The following is a 10,933-nucleotide window of genomic DNA, read 5'->3' on the forward strand; positions in this document are numbered from 1 at the left end:
ATCTATCTATCTATCCATCTATCTATCTATCTATCCATCCATCCATCCATCCATCTACCTATCTTTCGTTGTACCCCTGTGTTACAATGACAATAAAGACTATTCTATCTATCTATCTATATTTATATCTATATATCATATATCTATATATATCTATATATATCTATATATCTATAGATATAGATATAGGCCTCTATATACAGTATATATATCCTGGTCTTGTGCTAATATCTTTGACGTTCACAAACAGCATGACATGGTCCAACAATGCCAAAACATTGGGAGATTGGGTCAAAATAAACCAGACAGGATTAAACACATATAGTAACTGTACCCCTGTGTTACAATGACAATAAATATATTGTCAATACAATCATATTCAGCTTCTCATTTCATTTCATTTACCAAACAAAACTCATGTTCTATAAAAAAATACAAATGAAAAAATACAAATGAACTCAAATGAGTCCACATGATTGTCTAAACAATGGCTACTGATGTTATAATTCAGTTGAGAATGACAGACTTTTGCACCATTTATATTAGTCCAAATCTTCAGCCTGGTAACATACTCTGAAATGGAGGGCGCCAAATCCATTTTCTCTTCTGTGATCTATTTCTGCCTGTACTTTCTACCTTGAATGCAACTCTTATTAACAGTGTGTGCATCACAGATGAAGAGGAAAAGCAGGGATTCAGAAAAGGTGGATCATTAGAAGCATGAATAGATGTGCAAAACAAGCAGGGTGAAGAGATAGATGTCTCGAGCTGCAGCGGCCCACGATGTAACTGGATGTGAGACAGTTTTGATTAAGATGCTAGCTGCCTTCTTTCGCTCACTTTCTGACTCTCCCTCTGCCTCACTGACTCTTGGAGGCAAATTGAACCAATGGGAGAAAAAAAAAAGTCAAGGACAAGAAGGGATGACACACACGTAAGCAGGAATTGAAAATTGTGTTTCAGCCACATCAAGTTGCAAGGCTCAACCTCCAAATGCAAATGTTTCACCTTTAGAAAAAAAAATCTGATAAAAGTATTAGATGGTCAGTGGTGGAGTGTGGTTTTAATCAGTACATAGATAAAATGAATACAGATCTCGTTTGATATTTTGAATTTTTAACAGCGTACGACTGTGTGTGGGCTGAAAGAGCGAAATAAAACATCCAGAGAATACAAATATCAACCAGGGCTAATTGGTTTTTCTCAGTGTCAAAGCCTTCCTAACACATTTTACATTTTTGTTTTAAAACCCAAATCATATTTATCTGCCTCCACACCAAATTTAACATCTATTCCACCAGCGAAGTAAAATCCATGTTTGGAAATCTGACTTTTTTAATCATGTTGTTCACAGATTACTGATGCAACAGCAGCTGTAGCACAGGCAGACGAGTCCCATCAGAAAACAAGCAAAGACATCAGTTTGTGGAATAAACCACAGGTTGCATCGTTAAAGTTTTATTGTTAATTAATTACACTTTAGCTCTATCGTAAACGTAATTGACATTAACATAAATAAATTTGTTTGCTCCTATTAATCACAGGTCATAGAAGATCAGGTCACGTGACAACAACTCTGACTTTGCTGTGCTGAAATATACTTTAACCAGAACGGATGTTTTTGGCCTAATTGCAGCCACGGGCTAAATCCGACCATTTGGATTGATCTCCGTTGAAGGGAAATGCAGATGAGGCTAACGAGTATGCTAATCATTCTCCCTGCATGTGGGGGTGCCTGCTGCTAAGGCAACATTATGTGAATGTGTTTGCATTCATATGTGAGATTGGACGCTGTTTGTTTTCCTGTGCATTTTTAAATGCTGGCACAAACATCGTGACAGTGACTGGTTACCAGTTAGCTACAATGAATGTGCTGCGACTCTCGGGTCCGAGGCTGCACATACTGTACAGTTGGCTTACTCCCACAAACAACCTGCCACGCTGTCAACGAAAGAAAAAGTGCTGTGAAAAAGCCCCGCGAACAATATTTTCAGTGTTAAAATGAGATTCCAGGATTGTTACATTGTGTGGATATATATCTGTGTGTGTGTGTGCGAGCACCACACAGCAAGCCAGAGTAAAGTCAACGACTGCTGTTTTCTCCCCGAGCACAGCAATGTCATGTACTCCCAGACAAAATGTCACTCCTCTCTCTTGTATCTCTTTCATCTCCCCCTCGGTTACTCACTGTTCTAGGCGTCTTCTTTTTTCTGCATCAGAAAGGCTTTATTCCTAGCAGCATTTCATGCTGGTATACAAAACCATGTTAAAATAATAAATAAAATAAAGAAAAGTTTGATCCTGTCAAAGAAGGGGTGGCAGATGATGAACATTTCTAATCTGGTTTTTCACAGGGGACCTGTGGATTTATTAATCGTGATTAACCGTGATCGTAATTAATCACTAGTAATCATGAGTAATTGAAAATGAACAACTTTCCCACTTCTGCATATAAATCAAACTTATCTTTGTGTGATATGCATCAGTCTCTAAATTTGCTTTTTACATAGAAGTTTCAATTCAATTTTCAATAAAATTACTTTGGTTGTCAAAAATCTAAAAGTCTTACCTTTTCACAAGGATTTAAGTACAATACTAAATAACTTAAAATACTTTTTTTCTGAAAATTTTTGCGAAGGCAAGTTTTGCCAATTTGAGAAAGGTACGAAAGCTTTACAATTTTTAATAACAGACTAAGGTGCGGCATGGAGATATTTTTACCATAAAAATCTTTGGTGGGTTACAGGAAATGCTACATTTTCATATTGAATTGAGAGGAGGAGGCAGGAGATAGGGTGAGATGGATGCAGATGATTTGCAGTAGCGCCCCCTGAAAGGAACAGCAGAAAGAAAAAGAATAATAATTTATAATTGATATACGAGGAGCTGAAACTTGCACAGCAGTTGAAATGGAAGATACTTTTAGGAGAATTTTCATGCATGTGCAAAGAGGGACCTGTTTGTCTAAAGGCCACGTGCAAATTTCTTACAGTGGAACCTCGGTTGTCCAACGCCTCCCTTTTTCAACAATTCAGTTCATGAACAAAATTTTTTAACCAAAAACTGCCCCGGTTGTTGTACCATAACTTGGTTCCTGAACAAGAGACAATACAGAGTGTTTGGTGTCGGTCTGCAATCGGGATACACACGCTAATAACTGTTGTCTGATTTTGTCTGTATTTCTTGCACTGTCCTTTTATTTCATAAATTACAATGGGAAAGAAAAGTAGTGAGAACAACAACAGAAGTGAAGAGAGATTATAGGAAAGCATGAGAACAACGCTCGTGTTTCAGATCTGCCTTTACAGTATGGCCTAGCATGGTCGTTGATTTGTGCCATCATTAAGAACAAGGAAGCAATAAAAGAAGCTAAGGTTGTCAAAGGAGTGACTGTGATCACCAAGCAAAGATCTCAGACATTAGAAGAAGTGGAAAAGTTGCTATTGATGTGGATCAACGAAAAACAGTTGGCCAGCGACAATATTTAGGAGACAATAATTAGTGACAAAACAAAGTGAACATTTTGCAATCACAACTCCTCAGCTCCAGTAAGGATGAATGAAATTGCCTTTCCTATTTATAGCTTTATTCTTTATTCAGTTGTGTTTATCTTTTTTGTTAGATCTAATTATTTCCATTGGTTTTGTGAACGAACTTGTAAAAAAAAAAAATACTGTTGAAAAAGTTTGAATAAGCAATCATCCAGGGTCCAGGAACAGATTCATCCATTTTACATTGAGTCCTATGGGAAAAATTGTTTCAGTTTTTGAACGTCCTTCAGGAATGAATTAGGTTTGAATACGAAGGTTCCACTGTATTTTGTATATAATGCATCTAGTGGCAGTCTACTCAGATAAATGGTCACACTGTGCCCACACACAGTTATGCAGGCCGGTAATGAACCATGCTGGATGGAAGCAAATGATTGCTCCAGAACAACAGGTTAAAAGCTTCTAATTAGCTTTGATGCAGACCACATGTGTCAAAGGTTTTTGGCTTCTGCAGTGTTTAATGTGTGTTTAATAGAAAGATCAGAGGTTTGAATGATCCGAGTAATGAACCATTCCTGGTTCGGTGTGCGGGCACACATTTACCCGGTCTACGTAAGCTGAACGGAGCCATCAGTGACAGTATGTGATCATAAGGACATGCACTTCACTGTAAAACAAAACAAGAGCATCTACAGCGGCACGAAGTCTCGTCGAGGTCGAATAACTCATGAGAGGATATTGGACATGAGAGAAATGCTGTGTGCGCACAACGTCAGTTTATGGTCCTCGTAAAACAGAGAGAGTACACAGTGTTTGCTAGTTTATTCATAAAAAAAAGGCACTCACATCGAAATCCTCATTAAGTCCTAGTGGTTGTAGATCTACTTATGTACGGTGACCGAAAGACTCTCTGTGGTCTAATCTGTGATTCAAATGAAACAAGCAAATGGAGGAGCTGAAGGACTGGGTATTAAAACGATACGCTGGAGCAGATGTGTTGAAACTTCTCCGACCACTTCTCCAGCTGTATGGGATTTGATTTTAGAATTTTAATTAAAAAACCTGACAATAATCCATTAGGTTTTGTGGATGACAAATGATACCCATTATAATATTTATATAAATATATTATTTGCCAGTTCTGCCAACCAACCGTAAATTGACATTTAAAAAAAAAAAGACAGAATTACTTTGAAAGTTTTGTCTTACCAGACAGCATCATTTAGTGTCTGGTTCTTGCCAAAGTGTTTTTATGTTATAAACAAATAGAACTTTTGATTTCAAAGGAGATGTAAAGGTCTCTTCTGAATTTTCTTGACTTTTTATTCCAAATGTCCTTGCAAACAAAAGCCTATACAGGTTAGCAGGGCTAACAAAGTGGATTTTCAAAACAACCCAGGGCAATGTTGGTTTTTTTTTTTGGTTCTCTTTCTTAAAATAAGAAATATAGATTATCGTAAGTTGTCCTAACAGGTTTTATGATGACAAGAAAACAATGTTTCTTGAATTATTTTGGGTGAAACGTTTTTTTTTTCTTTTTGCATCGCTATTGTACCATCCAGTCGAAAGAGAGTCGCAACAGACCCTTGCGTAACAGGCTTGTTCCAATTTTGATGCTTTCAAGCTGGATGTGTGAGGACAAACAATCTGAGGGGATGTGACACATGTTCACCTCCATTGCTCAGACACACTCAGGTCTGGCGGCGAGTAATGCAAGTCACCAGAGAGCAGAGGGGAGGACAGGCAGGCGGGCCGAGTGAAGTGAGATGGATGTTGGCTCCTGGAGGAACCTCACAGCACACAGCTGCTGGGACTTAGATATAATTTGCAGCTTGTCTGTGTAAACAAGATGTAAAGCCATACTTTACTGTTGTCCTTGCTGTCCCATCTGCCAGGGGGCGGGTTCAAAATGACCTGCAAGAGTATGTGTGTGTGTGTGCGTGTTTGGTAAGGCCACATGCTTTCATATTTATTGTATAAATTGTATAGAATAAAAACCTGCAGGGAGCAGCGCAGTGTACGTCACAGGTGTACGCAGATGAAATTTGACTGGATCGCAGCACTAACTGGCAGTGTACGTCACAGGTGTACGCAGATAAAATTTGACTGGATCTCAGCAACACTGGACCAGGAGAGAGGCTCACAGTTGATGATGAAGCCTCGTCTCATTCAGCACATTTGTTTTTAATTAGCTTTATCTTCATTAAATGGTGTTAATTGCATGCACTGCTTTCATGCAGTGTCAAAGTCAGTTAAGGACAATGCTCGGGTGAGACACTGTGGATTGGCGATACTGCAGTAATGTAGTGTGACCCTGTGTAATTTCAAAATGATAATTGGAAAAAGTCACTCTGCCATCTTCCTACACACACACACAGACAGTGTATGGGCAAATTGTGGACAATGACGAAGCAATCCAGCACCCCTTTTTGGTGGGCTCTTTGTTAAGATGAGAGCAGTTTTAATCAAAGGGTAAGAAAATTAATCACCAATAGATTTGCTGGCTGGAAACCACATCAAACAATAGATGTAGCTCACAAAAATCCATCAGGAAATCAAGCTCATGTTTCCAAAACAACAGCACTGGATAATTTCACCACCATGCCCATCACTCAGTATAATGTGGCAACCTTTACAAACCAAAACTAAAGAATATTAATTATTCATGCAAACACGGCATAGTAGCATAACTCGGCCCCTTTATACATAATGCATTAATGTAAGCAAAACAGAGCGAAAACAAGAACAATGTTTTGGATTGTTGTTTTAACAGGCAAACAGAAGGGGTTTTAAATTTGTAACTTCTAATCGCACTACATTGTAAAAATAGACAGTGGTTATGGTCCATGAAATGCATTGCTAAAGAGATTATTACATTTCTTTACCGCACAGTTAAAGATCAAATTTGTAGTTGAATAGCTAACATAAAAGTTACAAATCTGAAAAAATAGCATATAAACATATTTGCTGTTTCATTTCAAATTTATTGAACTAACACAATGTAATGTCACATTTTATAATGACTCAAAATCAATAACATCAAATAAAACCTTTAAAAATTAGAAAATAAAAGTGAAGTTGTTACATCATCACTCGAACTTTATTTGTAATTATCCTACCCATTTTTTTGGGTCCTACCCATCATGTCTCCATTCTCCACTAGTAGGGCCCGCCCCACGTTTTGAGAAGCACTGGTTGAGGTTTGAACGTTGTAGGCAAGAATAGTTTGTGATTTCCTGCTTCTTTTTTTAAACTACATTCTATATACAACCAATAGTGCAATAATCACATCATCAACAACTCCCAAAAGATTAATAGAGTTTATCTATCTGATATCTGAACCAGCCCACCAGTCAAATTTGAAGCCCACCCATGCCCTAATGTCAAATTAAAATATGTTACCACTTTGTCATCTTATAACGTTTTTTACATTGTCACACTTAAACATAGTCTTTGTCCCACATTGTATTCATTGGGACCAGGTTACCTTTTGCCCAAGTTTTGAAACTGGTGAGGGCTGTCGCCATTTTGGCTCAAATAGTAAGCGCTTCGGGTACTGGCGCTGCTGCTTTCACGAACCCGCAGTAGTGTCGTAATTAAAACATTTATATAAGGGGGGTTGGTTAGTTTTGTGCTGTATTTAAGTAGTAATTCCTTCCCATTTACATTCCCTGATTCTTTTAAATTTGTTTAATGTAATATATTACAAAATGTGTAGTGTTCTACGGCATTTCAATAATGCTTATTCACTTTGGTGAATACAACACAGGAAACGGAGGTTTTTACAAAGCATGTGAAGGCAGCATAGCCACAGTCTTTTAGGGACTTCCTCCCAATGAGCGGACGAAGGTGAAACAAACATGAGCGGTTCTGTCATCGTCCGGAGATTAGCAGGGCTGTCCGGTGCTTCAGCGGTGGCAGCTGGGGCTTACGGTGCTCACGGTAGGCAACTGTTAAACTCTAGCCTCGCCTCGATGCTCGAGCGCACGAGTGTTAGCAAAATGTTTAACAAGAATTCATGACGGCGCTCTCAAGTACAGACTCCATCCGAAAATGTGCCAATTTTGCTGTTGTTACTTTATAGAATCTTACATATTATTCTCAAATTACATTAAACGTGTTCAACTAATTCTGGGTATACAATTAAACAATCCGGCTGACAAAATATACTATTATACTGCAAGATAATCAAACGAATTCCTAATCAAGATGACTAATCTCCTACAATTTTACAGTGAAAGAAATACAGTAACTGACATAGGTGCAATGGCTATAAGGCAATAAATCCAGTTAAAAGTTTAATGTTTAGCGGATTACAATTTAAGCGTTGTTCTGCTCAACATTTTTGTATTCCCACAATCACACTATATGAGATGATAAAACCCCAACGGTAACTGCACTTTGCTGAATTTCTGTCATTTTAGGATTCAAAAACAGTGACCCCGATGATTACCAGAGAGTGGTAGGTAAACATAAGTAACACAACATGTACTTCAAACGTGTGTCTAAGGCATCAATTGCTGCATTTTAGTTGCCCATACAGTTTTATTACATTTTTATGTTAATCTTATTGATGATCCCTATCATTGTAGCCAGATCGAGTTATGTACAGTATTTTAGGCAGGTCTGACTTAGATGTGAAAACTAAAAATTGGAAAAAAGTCCTCATATTACTTTTTGGAGAATTGAGAAAAGTCTTATTTTGATTGAAAACTATCTCTTTTGACAAAAGAAGTGTTGCTGAGTGAAAAGGCATAATGTAACTGGCAGATCTCATACACTTTAAACACTAGAGAGAAAAAAAACACTCAAACCTTGCCAGAGTTCTGGAAATTGTGAACTGAAATGAAAACTGATTTTTTTATTATTATTATTTAAATGCACCTGAAATTGCTAATCCGTCTGTATCTACTTCTTCAGCTCTATGAAACTGCCAACAAGTACCATTTTTACCACAGCCTGGCACTTCTAGGTGCAGCCCACTGTGGCAAACCTGCAGTGGTGAGTATGGAATAATAATTGGTAATGTTACTAAAACACATATTGTGATTGCCTGTTTCATTATCACTCTATTGGGGGCAGGGGTTGGGGGGATCAATATGTAAATGAGAAAATATCACAATTATTCTCAGTCATTATTATAATTACTTTTTCAGGTTTTAAAAAAGCATTCATTATGTTATTTTACACTTGTTACTTTTTCAGGTTTTAAAAAAGCATTCCATTCCATTACGTTATTTTACACTTGTTTTACACATCTGTTCATACTGTTTTAATTACGGAATACACGGGCTCCTCGGTTTACAACGTCCTCGACCTATGGTGTTTCGTGGTTACATTGCTATATCCCATATATTCATTAAGAAAGCCTTGTTTTGTCATTTGGAGCGTTAAAACTAGTTGGTGAGTGGAGCGGACAAATACGTCGTCATATATTTGATTGTGTTACATTCGCTGTGTTTTGTTTTTGCACTTCATGTTTTGCTCCAAAGCAAATAAAGTTCCAACTTAAGCTGAAAAACAATCACACCGTAGGAATGGAACTCTGATGTAAGTCCAGGACCTCCTGTACTGCTAATTGTCACAGAGCTTAGCAATATAACAGTATTGTTTGAGGTTATTTTTACTACTACTGTGTCAATCTATAATTTCCTATTTTCTGTTATGTTCAATAATTGTTTGACTCATTTTGCCTCCTTTATTTGAATTGTATTTTTGGTTTAATATTAGAAAGTGCTTGTGTTTTTATCTCACCATCTGCTGCTCAAGGAACCATTTAATGAGATGGAGCTGCTGAAGTTTTGAGTGGGCTTTTTGTCAAGGAATGAAATTGTCTTCCTATTTGTGTGATATTTGTTTCACAGATGGTGACAAAGGCCTGTGCTTTCTTTTGATCCAAATCACGCTGAAAATACAGACAATTCACATTTAACAATTATATGTAACATCTTGTTTTGTGATGCTAACGGTGTCTGTTTTTGTCTCTCGCCCCAAAACGCTTACATATTTTTACTTTAATTGAGTGGTTTGGCAGCTGCGTGCCTGACGTTTTGTTTTTGTCGGATTTGGTCGCTGCATACTTTCCCAATTTAAGATTTCTAGTAAAAAAAAACATCTTATGCTGCTCTAAAACACATTGTTATGATGTTAAACATGGAAAATTGGCATATTGTAATGTGGCTTCATAGTTGGCCATAGCAGTTCATTCCCAAAGCTATTTCAAAAATAAACTTAATTCTTTAAATGGCGTGTTTAAAAATGAGTACAAATGCACCACCTGCTCCAAATATGTTTAGTAAATGTCATGTCTCGCTTTTCTCTTTTCAATACAGGCTGGCACACTCCTCATAGCAGGGATGGGGATGTTCTGTGGCTCCCTGTATCACCAAGCTCTGACTGGGGACCCTGCTCTACGAAAGGCCGCTCCCATAGGTGGCATGGCCATGATCGCTGGTTGGCTGGCCATGATTCTCTGAGCCCGCAAACGCTCACATCTCCTTCACAGCTCAATGGTGGGATGTCAAAACAACTACTGGAGGAGCTACGAAACGTGAAAGATGTAGCTTAAAAAAAAATGTGTGAAGTGCCGAGATATAATGCCACCCACGTAACCCCTCCCTGTGTTGAGTTGTGGATGTCAACAGATGATAAGGACCATGGGAATTATCACCTAAACTCAGTGGTGTTTGGTGTCTGAACCAACGCCCTTTGACTTTTTTTTCATTGATTTAATTGTGAAAAGCAAAACAGTGTACAATTTGAATAACTTTTTTGCACGTGTTTCACATTGCACTGTGCGCAGCGAATGCTGTCGTAGCAAATAACGTATGGGATTTCATTTCAAATAAATATAATAACCAAAAGATACGTTGACTAATTTTTCCCCACTTTTTAATTAACGTCTCTAGTGATTAGCATGTACGGCCTGCAGTCAGCTTCATCTATTTATTTTCTCCACAGTTAAAATAGAATCACTGTTGTGCCGACTCATTAAGTCTGTTCAAAGATGCGTGGTATAGATTTCTATAATAAGCTTTTGCATTGGGAAACAATGGAAATAAAATTATGGGAGAGCACCAAGTGAGGTAACGACCCTCTAAAAATTACAGTTGAAGTTGTCTCATTGTGTTTCCTTGCCAGAAACAAGCGAGGGCAGTATAAAAAAGAAGCTAAATGTAAGAATGAATAACAAAATATATTCTTGGAGGTCACAATTCCGGTGTAGAAAATGTGTGACAAAATGACCCGACCTTGTTAAACCTTAAAGCTGATGTTAGTTTAAATAGATAGAGCTGAACACATGATAGCATAACCCAATAATTTAGAAACGTTGCAACCTCCTGCCCACTGTAATACAATCACAAATAAGTTTAATGAACCTGCAGTGACCCAAATAAAGAAATGGTGAAAAACCTGCCATGTGCCCCTAGTGGAAAATGCCC

The 10,933-nt window shown here is 37.7% G+C and overlaps 1 protein-coding gene across 1 annotated transcript; it reads left to right on the forward strand.

Moving 5' to 3' along the window:
* Positions 1 to 7,280: 7,280 nt before the first annotated feature.
* On the forward strand, positions 7,281 to 10,599 carry tmem256 (transmembrane protein 256). Its single transcript, XM_008327723.3, has 4 exons — positions 7,281 to 7,433; positions 7,916 to 7,953; positions 8,412 to 8,492; positions 9,824 to 10,599. The coding sequence occupies exons 1-4, from the start codon at positions 7,352 to 7,354 to the stop codon at positions 9,965 to 9,967; spliced, it is 345 nt and encodes a 114-aa protein (XP_008325945.1). The 5' UTR covers positions 7,281 to 7,351; the 3' UTR covers positions 9,968 to 10,599.
* Positions 10,600 to 10,933: the final 334 nt, after the last annotated feature.

This window comes from Cynoglossus semilaevis, chromosome 1 (assembly GCF_000523025.1).
Source record: "Cynoglossus semilaevis isolate Cse_v1.0 chromosome 1, Cse_v1.0, whole genome shotgun sequence".
Lineage (NCBI taxonomy): Eukaryota > Metazoa > Chordata > Actinopteri > Pleuronectiformes > Cynoglossidae > Cynoglossus > Cynoglossus semilaevis.